Here is a 20,195-nt window from a genome sequence, read left to right as displayed (position 1 = left end):
GGCCACCTCATGTGAAGAGTTGACTCATTGGAAAAGACTCTGATGCTGGGAGGGATTGGGGGCAGGAGGAGAAGGGGGTGACAGAGGATGAGATGGCTGGATGGCATCACTGACTCGATGGACGTGAGTCTGAGTGAACTCCGGGAGTTGGTGATGGACAGGGAGGCCTGGCGTGCTGCGATTCATGGGGTTGCAAAGAGTCGGACACGACTGAGCGACTGATCTGATCTGATTTAATTATATGGGACCTTTCCCCCAAAGTAGGAATACTTACAACCTTTACTTCCATACACTAGTCAATGATACAGCTGAGTTACTGGGTAACAAGAGGGCAATCAATCAAGTGTGCGGAAGTCTGGAAACCAAAGAGATCTTGGGAAGAAATCTAGTTTTTTGAAGTGCTACTTTCTTTCCCAAGCTACTTCAGCCCATGCTGCCAAAGCATGTGACTAAAAAGACAGAATATTATTTATGAAAAAATCCTTTCAGGAGGCTTAGCTACATTAAGAATTATCCAAATTCACATCTCTACTTAAAAACTCAAACCACTAGGGTAAGCCAACCTACTCTACTGGACCTTTGAAATGTACTATGCAGCAAATCGGACCAAAACCCCTATCATGAGCTGTCATTTTTCTGCAAAGGAATTATTCACCAACACTGTTGCTTCTGGTTGATCCTTTTTTAAAAAAAATGAGAGGTAAAGTCTGTTTTCTCCCTCATGTTCTTTGCTCACATCTCAAACTAAACAGAAGGAATCGTCTCCATCCACACTTGAGTGAGATCTCTGATCAAAGCCATTCACCTAGATGGCCCTTTCTCCTTAACAGATTCCTCCAGCCCCTTTATTTCCCACCCTGTCCCTGTCCCTCTGCAGAGCACCCTGATTGCTACAACCCCTTTCTCCCGTCTAGCTTTCCCTCATTTCGGACTTAATCAATGACCAGTACCCAGACTTGGTCCCAGCTTCATATTCCAACTCCAGTCCCATCACTGCCGAGCCCTTTCTCAGCTCTGACTCCTGTCCTGGCCTCTTATCTCTAACCTTTCTCAGTGTAATCCCCATGGCTTTAATACCTGATTTTATCGATGACGCCCCAATCCACATCTCATATCAATTACTGTCATTCCTGGCCTCTGCCCAGTCCCTCTTCATTTTAGACCCCGACCAATCTCTTTTTTCTGGTCCTTGGCTAAAACCCAAATCCCATCGTAACCTCAAGTCCTCCTCTGACCCAGCAAAGGCCTTTCTTTACCCTGGCTGGCCCATCCCACTTTTTCTCTGACTCTGAACCTGGTGCCTTCCCCGACTCCTTCACTGAAACCCTGGGCCACGAAATCTCGGGTCCTTGCCTAGTCTACTAGTACCCCATTTCTGACTGCCTGATAACACGCGCCATCCCCCATCACACTCTCCAGGCCAATGTGTCATCTTCCCCCATCTCGGGGATGCCAGCTTTGGACCCTCCTCCCCATCCCCTTCCCGGGCCTGCCCCGCTGGTGACCTCAGCTCAAAGCCCGAGAGACCCCTCCCCACCCTGCCGCGCAGCCCTGCCCCGCATCCCCAATTCAATTTCATCAGCCGTTACCCTACGGGCTCCACTCCCTACCTGACCGCAGTCCGGTGACCTCCGTCCTGACGAGCCCGGTGCTCCATTTGCCCTTTCTCCGTGCCTCCCCTGCTCCACACGCTCCCCGCACTTCAAGCCCAGTGGGGTGTGTCCCCTCCCCACGGAACTCTAGCCCGCTGGCCTCTCCCACGGGGGTCACGGGTCGCCCCTCCTCACCTCGGCGTCCACCACCTCGTGGTACGCGGGCGGGGGGTCGAACCCGCCGCCGCCTCCGGTGCTCCCGCCGCGGGAGGGGCCGTCGCCGCCGCCGCCGCCGCCGTCGCCCCGCGAGCCCCCGCCGGGCCCGGGGCTGGGGCCGCCACCGCTGTCCATCGGCTCGTAGCCGCCGTAGTCGAGGCCCGGCCGCTCGTTGGTGAGCAGCGCCACGGCTTCGTTGATGTCGTTCTTGGCCAGGCGCAGGGCCTTGCGGATGGTGGCGGGGTCCGAGAAGCCCATGCACAGCAGCGTGGTCATGTGCTGCTCCTCCTCCGATTCCATGGCTCCGGCCTCCGGGCCCCGCCGGCCGGCGAGCAGCGAAGCTGCGGGTGCGGGGCCTGGCGGGCCCAGCGGCGCTGCCTCTGCGCCGTCCCCGCGCCCGGGCGGGCCCTTGCGCTCCTGGGCTGCGCGCTCCGCGGCCGCCGGGCCAGGTTGGGCGCGGGCGTGGGCACCGCGAGCCGAGCTACGGCACTGGGGCGCTCAAGAGCGGCGGCGGCCCGGCCCAGCCCTGCGCGCCGCCATGTTGGCCTCCTCCTCCGCCTCCGCCTCCTCCGGCCCGCGGGGCCGCGCCTCCGCTCCCGGAAGCCGCACGAGCCGCCGCCGGGCCCGCAGGTCACGGGTGAGGGTTGGGGGCTGATTTTTCTTTCTTTCTTTCGTTTTTTTTTTTTTTTAAAAACAGAGGCAACAGGGAGGGGCCGTGCCGCGCAGCGTCTAGGTCGAAAGGGCCGCCATGAGGCCCAGGCGGAGGCGATGGAGGGTTCGCCGCCGCCGCCGCCCGCCCATTCCTCCGGCAACAGGTTCCCCCGGGATCGGGAGGGGCGGGAGTGAAGTACAGCTCGCGGCGCGGAACATCCCCGAGCCGGCGATCCTGCCCTGCGCTGACGGCTGTTCCCTCCGAACCTCCCCGGAGTCCCCGCCGGACTCCCGCTCCCGGACTCGCTCGCCCCGGCGCGGCCCGGAACGCACTCCATCCTAAACGCAGTGCGGTTGGCCGCTGCTGTAACCCACCCCGAACCCGGTCTGGTAGGGACTGCGGTCCTGAAGGAAATTCTTCAGCCACGCTGCCTGAAATACCCTTCAGCGCCCACTTAAATTCATGCCCCAAACCGGGCAAATCGACCCACTCGGGCTGAAATGCACCATACTCTCGACCTAAATCCTCCCAACTTTCGCTGAAATCACCCTTAACTGGTTTAAATGAATTCCCAGACCTCGTTGAATTTGCCTTCCATCCTTGACTGACAACCACCTACGTACCCCAGGCTAACCTGAGTGGACTCTACCAAACACATGCCAGAGCCCCCTGAGAGTCTGAAACATATTTTTACAATCCGAACTCTAAATCCCAGTGCTCTCTGTGAAAGCCTCCCAAAACTCCTGACTGCATCACCCTCCTTCAGCCCTTGACTCATCCCAGCACCTTGGACCTCTGTTCCCCTCCTGCTACCCACCCACCCACGTTTTACTGCACTCTAGCTCAGGATTCTGGCTATGTTTCTGCCTTTTGAGGGGGAACTGCGCCCCCTCTTTTCTATACCCGTTGCGGGAGGCAACCGCACCCCTGTTGATTTCCACCTTTGAGCATTCCCCTTCCCCTTCAGAGACTGCTTTCCTTGCTTTCTCTTTCCACTTTTAGCATTATTACCCAGGGGGCATATCTTTAGGCCATTGACTTTACCATCTAAGCCCTGGGCCTTGCTATTTCCCCGCTTCAATTTCCTTTAATTCACGCTTCTAAGTTATTTCCCTACCCTCTCCCAAGATCCTGATACTTTCCCCTTATCTCACTACATGCTAAATTAGTCCATCTCCTAATAGGCTGACCCTGGTTTCTTCCTGAACCGTGAAGTCCATCATCTATCTAACCTTTGTCTTTCTATCAAATCCTTCCTGTTGCCAACCCAGGCACTCACTAAAATCCCCATTTACCCCAAATCTCAAATTAGGGGTGCTACCCAGAAATTTTCTCTGCATTCTATTAGGATCCTTTTCCCTGGACCATGAGCCTTACTTGCTGTCTACATTTTTAAACACCAGCAAATTGATTTACAGGGTGAATTTGTCATTGTTAGTTAACATGTAAATGAAGTAACTGTGTTTCTTGTGCTGGTTAGACTAGATTATTGACCAAAGACTAGGACTGATATGCAAAGGAAGTAAAGTTTTCTAAATGTGTTAATGAAAATAACAAAACTCCTCTCTTCCATTTCTGAGCAACAACAAAAAAGAACTGGCTAAGGAAGAATGCCTATAATTGTATCAGATCACAATGTGTATATTGAAATAAAATGTTATTAAGTGTTATCAACTTCCAGGGATTCAATGACATTTTAGATATTTATCTGTGGTATATGAAGAACAAAAGTAATCTGAATCAACCTAATCAACCTGTCATAGAGTACCTTCCAAAAGTATTTAATTTTTGCAACAAATATATACTTAGTATATGTCAGGTGCTAGGAGAAGGCAATGGCACCCTACTCCAGTACTGTTGCCTGGCAAATCTCATGGATGGAGGAGCCTGGTAGGCTGCAGTCCATGGGGTCGCTGAGGGTTGGGCACGACTGAGAGACTTCACTTTCACTTTTCACTTTCATGCATTGGAGAAGGAAATGGCAACCCACTCCAGTGTTCTTGCCTGGAGAATCCCAGGGACGGGGGAGCCTGGTGGGCTGCCGTCTATGGGGTTGCACAGAGTTCGACATGACTGAAGCAACTTAGCAGCAGCAGCAGCAGCAGCAGGTACTGTTCTTGGCTTTCAACAGTAGATAAAATGTGATGATGGTAAGGGGATCATATTCAATTTTGCCCTATGTTTAAAGAGTTAAATCAATGACCAAATTAAGAAATAAGTTATAAAGGGAGAGAAAGTTGCAGGTGAAGAAAAAAATTGTTTGCCACTGAAATTCGAAATAGAACTCAAGAGGTAATGAGACAGAGCCAACCAATTCAGATGGCACATAAAAAGACTCATCAACAGTGGCAGGGTTATAGAACATGACAGAGGAAGCTGTGCTGAACTGAGAAGAGGAAGCAGAGAAAAAGTCTGTGATAAAAACTGGAAAAGAGCCACAGAAGGCTACAAGAAACAAAGAAGGCCATTTCTGAACCCGATTGTGGAGTGAGTGAAAAGCCAGAGTGTCATTTGAGGATGCTAGTAGTATAATCACACTTTTTTTGCATGTAAGAAAGCAAGTAAAAACATTAAACTCTGTTGAATTAGGATAGGAGGAGAGGGACCTGTGGTATGAATATTCATATATTCACTTACATTTTTATTTTTATTGCAGTAATATCTTGAAAATGATAAAGGACCCTCCAAGATAAATATTTAATTCACATTTATCCTTATTTAGAAACTTTTAGAAGAAAAAGAAATAGCTTGGTCTGGAAGAGAAGTATAATGAACTGTCTTGAAGATAATATATGAGGGGTTTCTTGTAATAATTAATAAGTAATTAAAAAAAAGTTATTGAATGTCAGTTTTGAGCCAGGCCAAGGACTAAGGGAGACAAATGTGAGCAAAATACACATAGTTTCTGCCTGTTTAGAACTTTAAAGGCTTTACAGAGAGACAAACAGTAATCATAAAATGTGATAAGTGCTTTGATTGGAGAATTTCAGAAAGTAAGGAGCAAATTTCTTGCCCTCTATGGGCATAAATGACCAAATCTAGGAAATCTAGAAAGTTTTCCAAGGGAAATCTTATTTAAACAATAATGTGATAGAAAGTAGGAAAGCCAGGAAAAGGAGTGTAAGATGAGGAGAGAGTTAGAAGGAATAGGAACAGCATATGCAAAGGACCTGGAATGGGTAAGAGGGAAACAATTTGGGGGAACCTATTGGAAGGAATGATGCTAAAGCTGAAACTCCAGTACTTTGGCCACCTCATGTGAAGAGTTGACTCATTGGAAAAGACTCTGATGCTGGGAGGGATTGGGGGCAGGAGGAGAAGGGGACGACAGAGGATGAGATGGCTGGATGGCATCACTGACTCAATGGACGTGAGTCTGAGTGAACTCCGGGAGTTGGTGATGGACAGGGAGGCCTGGCATGCTGTGATTCATGGGGTCGCAAAGAGTCGGACATGACTGAACACTGAATTGAACTGAACTGATGGCTGGTTCATGTTGAGATTTGACAGTAAACAAAAAATTCTATAAAGCAATTATCCTTCAATAAAAAAATTTTTTTTTTAAAAAGTGGGGACTTGCCAGGTGGCTCAGTGGTAAAGAATCCTGCTGCCAGTGCAGGCAACATAGGAGACAAGGGTTCAATCCCTGGGTCAGGAAGATCCACTGGAGTAGAAAATGGCAACCCACTCCAGTATCCTTGCCTGGAGAATTCCATGGACAGAGGAATTTGGCGGGCTGCAGTCCATGGGGTTGCAGAGAGTTGCACGTGATTGAGCACACACACATGCATGAGAAAAAGTCAGTGGAAAGTGGCTGGAGTGCAGAGTTGTAGAGAGGTAGCAGTGAGAAAGGAATCTAGAAGCAAATGTAAATGGACACCAGATCTGAGAGGGCCACCTAAACTGTGACAAGGAGTTTGAACTTTATTCTGAGGGAGTGAGAAGTCACTGAAACATTTATGTAGAGGAGAGAGGTGATGGATGCTATTTAAAAATTTAAGATCAACCTAACTGCAGTGTAGAGAATGGTGTAGATGAGAGGAACAGTGAAGATGGGGATTTTATTTAGGAGACAAGACCATTTAGCCTTCCTAGGTAACCTTTGAAATGAAAAAGTAGTTTTCTTATTCAATCTGTGATACTTATTTTTTTGTTCTTGGTTGTGTTGAGGAGCGGTTTTCTTTGTACTTGTTTTCAGTGGAGTTTGTAGGGATTCTTGAATATGTGGCTTGAGATCTTTCATAGCTTGGAAAATTCTTGGCTATTGTTTCTTTGTATTACTTCTGTTTCATTCTCTCTCTTCTCCTCCTGGGACTTCAGTTAAATAAACATGAGGCTCTTTTCATTGAATCATATCTGTCTCCTCTGCTTGTTTCTGTATTTTTTATTCTTTTAACTCTGTGCTTGAGTCTAGATTTTTTTTCTGTCCTTTCCTCTAGTTCACAAATTCTCTCTTCAGCTATGCACCTAGACAGTGTATTCAAAAGCAGAGACATCAATTTGCTGACAAAGGTCCATATAGGCAACACTGTGGTTTTTCCAGCAGTCATGTACAGATGTGAGAGTTGGACCATAAAGAAGGCTGAGCGCCAAAGAATCGATGCTTTCAAATTGTGGTGCCGGAGGAAGACTCTTGAGAGTCTCTTGGACAGCAAGGAGATCAAACCAGTCAATTCTAAAGGAAATCAACCCTGAATATTCATTGGAAGGACTGATGCTGAAGCTCCAATACTTTGACCACTTGATGCAAAGAGCCGACTCATTGAAAAAGAATCTGATGCTGGGAAAAATTGAAGGCAAAAGGAGAAGGGGCGGCAGGGGATGAGATGGTTAGATAGCATCAGGGACTCAATGAACATGAATTTGAGCAAACTCTGGGAGATGGTGGAGGACAGAGGAGCCTGGAATGCTACAGTCCATGGGGTGGCAGAGTTGGACATGACTTAGTGACAGACAACAATGATAACAAAGAAACTGCACCCGTTAGCTGTCCTTATTATATCTCCTTATTCTCCCCAGGACTTCCCTGGTGGCTCAGATGGTAAAGCATCTGCCTACAATACGGGAGACCCGGGTTTGATCGCTGGATCAGGAAGATCCCCTGGAGAAGGAAATGGCAACCCACTCCAGTACTCTTTCCTGGAAAATCCCATGGACAGAGGAGCCTGGTAGGCTACAGTCCATGGGGTCGAAAAGAGTCGGACACGACTGAGAGACTTCACTTTTCACTTTCACCATGTTAACAACAGTTTCAATCTATGAACATAGACTGTGTTTTCATTTATTTAGATCATCTTTAATTTCTTTCAGCACTGTTTTCTACTTTTCAGAGTATAAGTCTTATACTCCTTTAGACAGATTTATACCTAAATATTTTACTCTTTTTTGATGCTACTATAGATGGCATTGCTTTATTAACTTCATTTTGGATTATTTGAATGCAATTATACAATTAAATTTTGTATGTTACTCTTGTAAACTACAACCTTGCTTGCTGAACTTATTAATTATACAGTTTCCTAACATCTGTCTTAGGATTTTCTATATACAAGATCATGTTTTCTGTGAATAAAGATAGTTTAATTTCTTTCTTTCCAGTCTGGATGCCTTTTGTTTATTTTCCTTGCCTAATTGCCCTGGCTAGAACCTCTAGACAGTTGGTGTCGAATAGAGATATCAGTAGCAGCCATCCTTGTCCTGTTCTTGATATTAGGAGAAAAGCATGCAGTCTTTCACCATTAAGTATGATATTCACTGTGGCTTTTTCATATATGGCTTTTATTTATGTTGAGATAGTTTCCATCTATTCCTAGTTTTTTGAGTGTTTTATCATAAAAGGTATTTGTTTTATCATAAAAGTATTTGTCAAATACTTTTTCTTTGTATCTTGAGATAATTATGTGGTTTGTTTTTTATTCTGTTGATCTAGGGCATTGCCTTAATTGATTTTCAGATGTTACACCAATCTTGCATTCTGGGATAAATCCCACTTAATCATGGTGGTACTACTTTATATATGTAACTGAATTTAGTTTGCTAATATTTTGTTTAAGAACACAGTGATGGTGGTTAAAACAGTAAAGAATCAGCCTGCAATGCAGGAGACCAGGGTTCAATTCCTGAGTTGGGAAGATCCCCTGGAGGAGAGAATGGCTACCCACTTCAGTATTCTTGCCTGGAGAATCCCATGGATAGAGGAGCCTGACAGTCTACAGTCCATGAAGTCGCAAAGAGTCAGACACAACTGAGCAACCTGTACAATGTTGGAGGAAAAGAGCAATTACTTTTAGAGGAACTCTTTAGAGGAATCTAGATTCTGATTATTTCCTGAAAAAAAAAAAATCGGTGTGAAAAAATGGAGAAAGCTAAAAGAAGAAAGAGGAAGAGGTAATTTTTAAGTTCAAGGTTCCTCCCACCCTTTAATAAAGAAAGTATATTTCCAAATGAGGTGTCATTGAAAAGTTAATATGATGTCTTTCCAACTAGAAGATGATGCAACTGACCTGATGGCAGTCCAGCTTAGCTTTTGGATAGTTTTCCAGCAGCAGCAATGGGTTTTCCTGAGCCCCCATGACTAATGGGCAGATGTATCCCCTGTGTGTGCACATTGATTCCACTGCCCCCACTTTGGGAAGCTTTTCACTTGTAGGGGATGAACTAGGAATCCAGCAGTCCACAACATGAGGAAATGCATGCTATCGGATTGTGGTGTGAGTGGGAGATAGGGCCAAGGTTTTGACTGCCAAACTGCCTTCTCCTGAATTTGTTAGGCACTAAACAGCCATTAAATATTGTGAGTCTAGGAATAACGTGATGGAAGATGTACTTTAAGATTAAACTGGCATTAGTGTATTGAACATAAGAGATCAAATAAACAGCTGTGAGGTGAGAATGAAAAGAAGTACGTAGAAGATAGAGTCTTTAGGATTTGGCAATTGGATTTGATGATCAAGGACAAGGAAAGACTCCTCAATTTTAAGAATGGATGATCTGAAGTCAGGATTCAACCGGAAGGGTAGGTGATAACTTAGGCTTTAGATGAATTGACAGTTAATTAGGAAAGTTTGCCTGCAGACTTCACCAATCATATCACATGCATACAATTGGAAATAAAGCAGTTACAGCTGATAAGCATTTACAAGGCAAGGAGACTGCTGCTGCTGCTGCTAAGTCGCTTCAGTCGTGTCTGACTCTGTGCGACCTCATAGACGGCAGCCCACCAGGCTCCTCCGTCTCCAGGCAAGAATACTGGAGTGGGTTGCCATTTCCTTCTCCAATGCATGAAAGGGAAAGTGAAGTTGCTCAGTCGTGTCTGACTCCTAGCGACCCCATGGACTGAAGCCTACCAGGCTCCTCCGTCCATGGGATTTTCCAGGCAAGAGTACTGCAGTGGGTTGCCATTGCCTTCTCCAGGCAAGGAGACTAGAGCTATTTAATTTGGAAAGTGAAAAGATTTTACAAAAAGAGAAAGATGAAAGGAGTCATTTATTTCTCTTATGACCTAGTTCCTGGCCTTTAGCTCAGCATACCCACCTGCACATGACTCTACATGGCAGCTCAAGAAAGCTAAGCTTGTTCAGGCAGAGGTGCCCCAAGCACACACTCCCATTTTTATTCTCCTGGTCCTCATTTTCATCTCCCTATTCTTGGTTAGCTGGTTCTGTACTCCAGCTTTCCATATTGTGGCTAATCTACCTGTGGCCTCTTGACCATAGTAATGTTTAGTACCCCTTCCTGCATGTTGGAGCCCTCTCTCCATGGGTTCAGATTTCAGCAATCTCACAATTTCCAGTACAAGACTTCCTCTGCTAGCTCATCCCTTCAGAACCCTCCTGCTCAGGCTGACCCTAGAATTTCTATCAGGAGATAAGAATTGGGCAGTTTATCTCAATTATATTTTCTGAAAAACATACAGTCATAATATAACAGCTTACAACTCTCTGATTGATTAAAATTTTGAATAAGGAATATGTTTACCTTGATAGTAGTGTTGAAACTCTGTTGTTCAAAAGAGAAACATGGACACCCCTCTCTGTAGGTGAAGACTCAGGATTTGCAGCTTTTAGTTCCTCTGAAACCAGGAGGACCTGGCTGTCAGGCTTTAGCGAAATTTCAACATCATTTAGAAGTCTGTTTCATTTCCCTACTGTTGACTCACCAGTGTGCATTAATTTTCCAGGGTGTTGTGCTAATTACAGGCTAGTGGAACTAATGAACTGAATCAAAATGGCAACAAGTGAAAAAATAGCAGAGGCTCTGGGTCTGCTCAGATGCAGATCTGTTTATAACTTCACAATTGTATGGTTACTACTAATTAAGTATTACAGTGACCCTCAATTTTCAAAGGCGTCCACCGTCATTTTCTAGTTAACCTTTCCCATCCATTACCACATCCGTTTTATGTGGAGGGTGGAGCTGATAAATTACTTGCCTGAAGTAATGTCTGTGGTAAAGCCAAAATTATACTTTAAACGTTATGAATAATGATAAAAATAATATATTTGTGGAGCATTTGCAGTTTTCAAAAGGTTTCCTTTCATTCCCTTGTCATTTCATTTAACACTTTCTAAGCACCCCTGAGAAGGTTTCCTGTTGGTTAGTTTGAGGAGAGCACAAGAGAAGAGAGTTAGATTGATAGCTTGTTGACAGCTGTCTTGCTTAAATTTGAATAAGGAGTACAAAGTTGTTGCTCAGGATTCCAGAGTTCTAAGTCATGCAATCTTCACTCTCTGTCACCTCTTTCTGTTAGGTTTTCTTGGCATTTGAGGATCCACAGGGCAAACATTCAGTTACATTAACCTTTTGTTTTTTGAGTCTTTAGCTTTGTTCCATCCAAATCTGAAAGGTAGATGAGTCTAGTGCCATGAGAGACCTTAATTTTAAAAAGTTGAGATGACCCAGATATTGTTTTGCTAGAATGCTGGAAGAAAATCTCCAAAAAGTGGAAGTGATTCCAGTGGCTGCCATGAACTGTGGTTGCCGTGCCCCAGCTCCCCTCCCATTCCCCACACAACAGCCTGGGCCTTTCCTGGCCTTCACAGGCCCAGTGTCCAAATACTCGACATTCAGTCTCCCAGAACCTTGTATAATCCCACAAGCAGAGAATTCGACAATTGGATGGGTTCCAAAAGGTCATGGAGTCTAACATCATCACCTTACCGATGAAGAAGCTGAGACTCAAAGAACTGATGTGACTTTTCCAAGTCCCACAGCTAGTAATCGTCAGAAGTGGAGTGAACACCTCGCAGACTTTTGCTCGGCTAGAAAAGGAACCAACAATGATAGTCACAATCTCGCTGAAGCTGTGTTGGCCACAGGGAACTAGTAAATCAGCCAGACAGAGAGCAGTTCCCAAGATGTCCTCACAGTTGCTCCTTGACACAGGGTCCTATGGTCATGTTACTTTATCCAGTTGGGAATTCATAAGGCAAATTTGAAGACTCTGGCAAGTCTCGTGGGAAAGAATTGTGTTTAATCAAGCACTTCTCAAATTATTTCATTATATTTTTTTAACTCAAACCTAGAAACAGCCTGTATAATTGGTGCTCCTTTGAATACATTGAAGAATAAATAAATAGGACTTGTTGAGAAGAGCCTGTCTGTCCCAAGCAGGGTGAAGGGCTTCCCAGGTGGCTCTGTAGTAGAGAATCCATCTGCCAATGTAGGAGACATGAGTTCGATCCCTGATCCAGGACGATCCCACATGCCATGGAGCAGCTACGCCTGTGTGCCACAACTACTGAGCCTGTTTGCTCTCGAGCCCACTCCCAACAATAAGAAAAGCCACTGCAGTGAGAAGGCAGTGCAGCACCGCGGTACGCCGCTGAGTAGCCCCTGCTCGCCACAATTAGAGGAAGCCCACACGCAGCAAGGAAGACCCAGTGCAGCCAAAAATAAATAATTTTTAAAAAGTTACTGCTACTGTTTTTTGGTATAAATAATAGAATCATAACCATCTAATTTGACTTCATTTTGAAGAAAAAGAAAGATGGAGAGGGTAAAGAGATTTACCGAAGGACACACAGCTGGAGAAGATCTGGAACTGAACTAATCAGAGCCCACCAGGTGCTCCGGTGCAGTGCTCTCTCCTCATTCCATGTCACCACCATCACACCATGAATAAGGAAGACAATGAATATAAATCACAGCATTCACTTATTATAACTCTCCTGCTACTTTATTATAACTTGTTTTAACCATTTGTTTTCTCGACTAGACCGTGAACTCCATGACAGCAGAAGCTACATTTACTTATTAATTTACTGCTCCATCCCCAGGGCCTAGCTCATTGGAGACACTCAGTAAATACCTCTCTCCTCCGAATGACTAATGAATGCCTGAACAGTAGGAATTCCATTCCTTGAGATGGAATACAACCCCTGCTCTTTTTGTAATTTCTGATGTGGTTTCTGTCACTCCACCCTCATTTTTCTCCTTTGGCACCTTCAGTTTCCCAGTGCTCCTCATGCCAAGGTTTCTTCATACATTATGAAGGCACAGGGACTTCTGACTGCTGGTTGATTGATGGAGCAGTGGAAATGCAGTGCTCACCTCCACTTCCCTCCTGACTCTCACTAAGAGAGTTCTAGATCCCTGGGGAAAGCTCCTCTGACCAGCCCACCCCACAGAAAGTACCACTTCCTCCTCCTCATTAATGGATGCCAAAAGGGAGATAGATCTTTTCTAAATTTCCTTGAAACCCAAGCCAGCTTTGATGAAAGGAAAAGTGTTCCCCACTGTTTATTAGTCAAACCAAATGTCCTTAGTCACTTGGCAGAAGGTAGTGTGGATGCTGTGTCTCTCAGTTAGGCAGTTTGTGTCTAATTAATCCAAAGGAAATGTTTGTGTGATGTACTTTTCATTTACTGAAGAAGAATACGTGTTCAAACCTTTGCAAGTTCACACCGAAATTAATTCTTCAAGGTCCACGTAACCACAGCTTTGTCAAATCTTCGTTTCAAACACACTTCCTTTAAAGTATGACTAACCCTGATAAATCACACATATTTATAAATGTCATCTCTCATAGTGTTGTTGTGAAACTTAAAGAGAATGAAGTATGAAAGCTGCCCAGCACCATGCTTGGCCTATCAGTTGCCTTTCCTCTTATTCTGTTTCCAGCTCTTAGAGTGGTAGAAGGCAAAACTGATGAAATTCCTATCTATATGGGCTAGGAATGGTTTTGCCTGTAAATAACAGAAAACTCGTCATAAGAGTTTGCTTTTCCCCTCATGTAACACTAAGTCTGATGGAGTCTACTGGTTTGATTTTTGTCTGGAAGACCAACAAATCCACAGCCAAACCCACTCCAGTGTTCTTGCCTGGGAAATCCCATGGATAGAGGAGCCTGGTGGACCTCAGTCCGTGGGGTTACAAAGGGTCAGACATGACTGAGCAACTTTCACTTCAGTTTATTATACACATAACTTCTTTAAAATCATACCAATTGAGCAAAGTAAGTTTCATAAAGGTGTTTCAGAGCTTATTTAAACCAAATTAGATCTTTTCTATCACAAAGAGTTGGACATGACTAGCAGCTGAACAACAAAAATCTTCAAAAATTCACAGGTCAATTTTGTTATTGCATTAGTCCAATGTTAAACATTTTAAATGCTTGTTCATAAGACTTGTTTTTGACAAGTTTATCTTTAGTATATTGGGTTTTTTCCCCAAATAAATACACTTAATAAAATAAAAAATCCACAGCTAGTAGCTCTTCAATTCTCTTGGCCTTTGCCTCATCCATATTGCCTCATGGTTCCAAAATGGCTACTGCAGCTCCAGACATCATATTCATATCTGAGACAGAAAGGAAGAGTAGAAGATCTATCTAGTCTTTTCATTAGGAAAGCGAAAAGGTTTTTCAGACCACTCTCAACTGCCCAGCAGTTGCCAATGTGTTGTTGGCAACTCAGCCTCACTGGAAGTTGAGAAAATGAGTGCTTAGCTTTTTTAGCCTTTCTAGTGGAGGTAGACAAGGGAGAGGAGGTCAGAAATGGGTCTTTGGCCCACTAACTTGAAATATTGTCTGAATGAAACTTTTAGTTTGACCCTCAATTGTTTTGCAAAGCTGAGGGAGAAAGTTGAGAGTTGCTTAGTAAGATCAACTTCACTTTCTCCTCTTGTCTAATGAAAGACCCAATTTAGCATAGTTGGGTTCCATCTGGAACATATATGGGTCAATTAAGCTGCACAGTAGGTGGGGTACTGGAGCTGGCTTTTACCATCTCATGAGAGCAAATTATTAAATTTTTAGGAACACTGTGAGACAGCTGAGAAACTTAGTCATTATTAACATAGAATTATATTAACTTAAAATTAAATACATTATTTTGAAAAAGGTCATAAAAGCTCAAAAAAGCTCACCACTTCCTAACATTTTAATATATTTCACTGCTAACTATGCTCTTGAGGTTATTTATGTCTGCTGTATCTGTATGGAATTCTAAAAATGTGCTACTGTGCATTTCTTCTCATCTCTGTGTTTAGTGACAACTTGGTAGCTTTAAATTGGCCATGGTGGGAGTATTTACACCACAGAAATCAGCAAATGCTACAAATCTGGTACTTTTCTTTTTTTTTTTTTTTGCAGTAGTCAGACATTTACCAGCACTGCATTGTGCATAGTCCTAGAAAACAATAATTTGAAGAGAGGATAGATATGCATAGACATTTGAGGTAAGTAGGTAGGCATTTTAAAACAGTTTTCAAAGCCCTGCCAGAGATAAAACACACAAAGAGATGGTTCCCTGTGTTTTAAACCAACACAATAAGAAGGCATTATAAGCTTGCTTATTTTTTTTGCAGGGATGCAAAGAGAAGTAGAATTTCCTCAGCTCCTGGTACTTGATTCATCCTCAGATCATCCTGTTCTCCTTCATTGCTACTTCATCATTATAAACACCCACTGCATACCTACCATGGGTTAGATTCTGAGTTTAACCAAGGGACATTAAATATGATTTCTATTCTCTAAGAAATTATTAAAATGAAATATGCACAGAAAAAAATAAAATGAAAGTAGTCTATTCTTTTGTTCTAAATATTCAATATTTCTTCTTCATAGCACTTATCTTGATTTGTATCACTCTCTCTGAGTGTATAATATATCTATATATAAATCTTTATCTATTTAATGCTGTGTCCTTCCCTAGACTGTAAGTTCCATTAGGAAAGGCAGCTGCGTTTCTTTTGTTCACATCTGTGTCCTGGTATCTACACAGTACCTTCAAGATGGTAGCCACTGAATTAATGTTTGTTGAATGCATAAATGAATGAATGGAATGAAGTGAAATGAGTATCACAGACAATAAGAACTGTAAGAGGTGACAGGAAGGAACGCTTACCAATGACTGGGATGGGTGGGAAAGCTTTATGGAGGTTCTAGGACTTCAGGAGGATATTGAAGGACGGATAAGACATAAAAATAAGGTACATGGCACATTCAACAAGGACTTCCATGGCTAGAGTGAAGAGTTTAATTCCCTTTTGCTGGAGTTGGAGCAAACTCCCTGGAACTGGTAGGTTGGGATCACTGGGGTTATATTCAGTTGAACTTGAACAATGGTGTGAAAGTGAAAGAGAAAGTGCAGTCGCTCAGTTGTGTCTGACTCTTTGCGACCCCGTGGACTGTAGCCCACCAGGCTCCTCCGTCCATGGGATTCTCCAGGCAAGAATAGTGGAGCGGGTTGCCATTTCCTTCTCCAGGGGATCTTCCTGACCCAGGGATCGAACCCAGGTCTCCCGTATTGCAGGCAGATGCTTTAACCTCTGAGCCACCAGGGAAGCCCACACTATGGTGTTAATTGGACCCAAAAGAGGAAAATTTAATTTAAAAAGCAAATGACTATTAGGGCTGAGGAGGGAGCTCAAGGTTGAGCGAAGAGAAAAATATTTAATTTCCCAGCTGCCAGTCGTGCTCTTCTACCCATTCTCCACAAAGAAACCAGAGCAATCTTTTAAAAATGTTTATCAACCACTATCACTCATGGATTTAGATGAAAAAATATTAATGAATTTAGGTGAAAAAGTATTCAGCAAAATATTAACCATTGGCTCTGTTACTGCTGCTGCTAAGTTGCTTCAGTCGTGTCCAACTCTGTGCTACCCAATAGACGGCAGCTCAACAGCCTCCCCTGTCCCTGGGATTCTCCAGGCAAGAACACTGGAGTGGGTTGCCATTTCCTTCTCCAATGCATGAAAGTGAAAAGTGAAAGTGAAGTCGCTCAGTTGTGTCCAACTCTTTGCGATCCCATGGACTGAAGCCTACCAGGCTCCTCCGTCCATGGGATTTTCCAGGCAAGAGTACTGGAGTGGGGTGCCATCGCCTCCTCCAAACTACTGGATCTACCTATGTACAAAAAAATGTATATACTATAACCAAGTGGGGTTTATTCCAGGAATGCAAGGCTGGTTCAGTATTTTAAGATTAATCAGTGTAATACACCATATTAACAGCCTAAAGAAAATTCACAGAGTCGTATCAATTGATGGCAGAAAAAGCATTTCACAGAATTCAATATACAATCATGAAAACTCTCCAATAAATAGAAATAGAGGGTGAACTTTTCAACTTGAGAAGGATCATCTACAATTCTACAGGTGGCATTATATTTAATGATGAAAAATTAAATGCATAACCCCCAAGATTAGGGAAAAGGCAAATATGCCCACTATCACCATTCTTCTTCAACACAGTACAAGAAGTTTTAGCTAGCACAATGAAGCAAGAAAAAGAAAAAAAAAGATATACATATTTGAAAGGAAGAAATAAAGCTGTCTTGATCTGCAGACAACAGGGTTGTCTATATAGACAGCCACAAAGAATCTACAAAAAAATTTTCCCAAACAAAACAAAACAAAATCATAGCTCTTTCCATGCTGTCATACTGGTTTGCATCAATGTCCTGGATGATGCTCTCAAGAGTATCAACAATGCTGAAAAGAGAAGCAAATGACAAGTTCTTATTAGGCTGTACGCCAAAGTCGTAGTCTGGTTTCTGACTGTGATGATGAAGTAAGGTTACAATGGCGAATTTGAAATAATCTATAATCACAGGGCTGAGAAAATTGCTGTGAACCTCACAGGCAGGCTAAATAAGTGTGGAGTGATCAGCCCCAGATTTGATGTGCAACTTGAAAACCTAGAAAAATGGCAGAATAACCTGCTCCTGTCTTATCAGTTTGGTTTCAATATACTGATAACCTCACTTGGTATCAGGGACCATGAAGAAGCAAGATGGAAAACACACAAGAGGGAAACTCTTTGAATTCTTTTGCTAGGGATGTAATACATACACGTAAATAAAATGCCCCAGCGGAAAAAATAAAAATCCTAGAATAAATAAATTTAATAAGGTAGCAATTTATAAGATAAGAACACCAGGAAAATCTATATACAGATAAAAGTATGTGGAAGTGGAAATTCAAAGCACAATACCAGTTACAAAAGCTCCACAGAAAATGAAATATTTAGATATAAATCTGACAAAACATGTACAGGATCTGTATGCTATAAATTGTAAAATGCAGATGAAAGAAAGAAGATCTAAACAAATGAGAGATATACCATTTCATTTATTGTTCATCTAGTGGTCATTTATTGAAACTCAACATAGTAAACATTTCAATTCAACTCAAACTGATCTATAAGCTTAATGAAATTTCTATCAAAGTCCTGGAAATCATTTTTTATATTAAAAACATATATATCAAACCAAAAGGCCTAGAATAGCTAAACTCAAGACAGAAGGATATACAGATCAAAGGCATAAAATAGAGAAACCAGAAATAAACCCATACAAAAATGTCCAAGTAATTTTTGAGAAAGTAGTAAGAACAATTCAATGGAAGAAGGATATCCTTTTAAACAAATGGTTTTAGGGCCGTTGGACACCCTTAAGCAAAAAGAAGGTAAATTAAAAAATAAAAGAACTTTGACCTAATCCTCACAGAATTAAGTCAAAATAGGTCCAAGATTTAAATGTAAGCATAAAACCATGAAACTTTTAGATAAAACATACAAAATCTTCAGAACTTAAGATAAAGTAAACACTTCTTAGACTTCACACCAAAAGCACAACAACTTCTTCCTAAACAAAACAAACCCGAAAGGAGAATATAATAAATTTGATTGCATCAAAATTAAATACTTTTACTCTATGAAGACTGTTAAGAAGATGTAAAGATAAGCTACAGATGGGAGAAAATATTAAGCAAACAGTCCAGTTAGAAAATGGGCAGAGGACATGTAGAGACATTTCACTAAAATAAAAATGACAAATAAGCACATGAGATGTTCACTATCATTAGCTCTTAGGGAAATGTAAGTTACAATCACAAATAAGATATCACTATATACCTAGCACACTGGCAAAAATAAAAAATAGTGATAATGCAAAATGCTGGTGAGGATACAGAAAAACTGGACCATTAATTATACATTGCTGGTGGGACTGTAAATTGGTACAGTCACTATAGAAAACAGCAGTCTCTTTTAACACCAAAAAATCACTTACAGTACTATGCAGCAGTTGAATTTCTGGGCATTTATTCCAGAGAATTGAAAACTTACATTCATGTAAAAACCTGCACACAAATGTTCATATTACTCATAATACCTAAACACTGGAAACAACCCAGATGTGCTTCAATTCATGATAAAAGGGCATTTATTCCAGAGAAATGAAAACTTGCTGCTGCTGCTGCTAAGTCACTTCAGTCGTGTCCAACTCTGTGCCACCCTATAGACGGCAGCCCACCAGGCTCCCCTATCCCTGGGATTCTCCAGGCAAGAACACTGGAGTGGGTTGCCATTTCCTTCTCCAATGCATGAAAGTGAAAAGTGAAAACTTACGTTCATGTGAAAACCTGCACCCAAACGTTCATATTATTCATAATACCTCAACACTGGAAACAACCCAGATTTCCCTCACTGGATGATAAACTGTGGTACATACATACCAGGGAATATTATTCTGCAATAAAAAGAAACAAAGTATTGAGATAAACAACAAGTTGGATGGATCTCAAGGGAATTGTGCTGAGTGAAAAAAGGCCATTTCAAACGGTTATATACTGTATGCTTCCACTGATTTAGTCTTCTTGAAATGCTGTAAATACAGAGTTTGCAAACAAATTAGTGACTGCCAGGGATTAGGGCTTTGGGGGAAAGGGTAGGAGTGACTACAAAGGGGTCACATGGTTGAATAATTCTGTATTGTCACTGTAGTGATGGTAAGGCAAAGCTACTCATGTTATAAAATTGCCTAGAGGAGATCCAACCAGTCCATTCTGAAGGCGATCAGCCCTGGGATTTCTTTGGAGGGAATGATGCTAAAGCTGAAACTCCAGTACTTTGGCCACCTCATTTGAAGAGTTGACTCATTGGAAAAGACTCTGATGCTGGGAGGGATTGGGGGCAGGAGGAGAAGGGGACGACAGAGGATGAGATGGCTGGATGGCATCACCGACTCGATGGACGTGAGTCTGGGTGGACTCTGGGATTTGGTGATGGACAGGGAGGCCTGGCGTGCTGCGATTCATGGGGTCGCAAAGAGTTGGACACGACTGAGCGACTGAACTGAACTGAACTATGAATCTATCAGCCATCTCATCCTCTGTCGTCCCCTTCTCCTCCTGCCCCCAATCCCTCCCAGCATCAGAGTCTTTTCCAATGAGTCAACTCTTCGCATGAGGTGGCCAAACTACTGGAGTTTCAGCTTCAGCATCACTCC

The 20,195-nt window shown here is 43.0% G+C and overlaps 1 protein-coding gene and 1 pseudogene across 3 annotated transcripts in view; one reads left to right on the top strand and one right to left on the bottom strand.

Moving 5' to 3' along the window:
* USP24 (ubiquitin specific peptidase 24) overlaps positions 1–2,923 on the bottom strand; it is a 154,032-nt gene extending 151,109 nt beyond the window's left edge. For 2 of the 3 annotated variants that reach the window (XM_055585778.1, XM_055585780.1), the window contains exon 1: positions 1,788–2,923. In XM_055585778.1, coding sequence (XP_055441753.1) covers positions 1,788–2,108 — 321 coding nt within the window. In that variant the 5' untranslated portion in view covers positions 2,109–2,923. The remainder of the gene's footprint in view (positions 1–1,787) is intronic. The other variant, XM_055585781.1, reaches the window with a different exon arrangement.
* Positions 2,924–15,121: 12,198 nt separating this feature from the next.
* Positions 15,122–17,742, top strand: LOC129656476 (40S ribosomal protein S15a-like; annotated as a pseudogene).
* Positions 17,743–20,195: the final 2,453 nt, after the last annotated feature.

The sequence above is a fragment of the Bubalus kerabau genome, chromosome 6, assembly GCF_029407905.1.
Source record: "Bubalus kerabau isolate K-KA32 ecotype Philippines breed swamp buffalo chromosome 6, PCC_UOA_SB_1v2, whole genome shotgun sequence".
In the NCBI taxonomy this organism is placed as follows: domain Eukaryota; kingdom Metazoa; phylum Chordata; class Mammalia; order Artiodactyla; family Bovidae; genus Bubalus; species Bubalus kerabau.
This window is presented reverse-complemented; position numbering and strand designations above follow the sequence as displayed.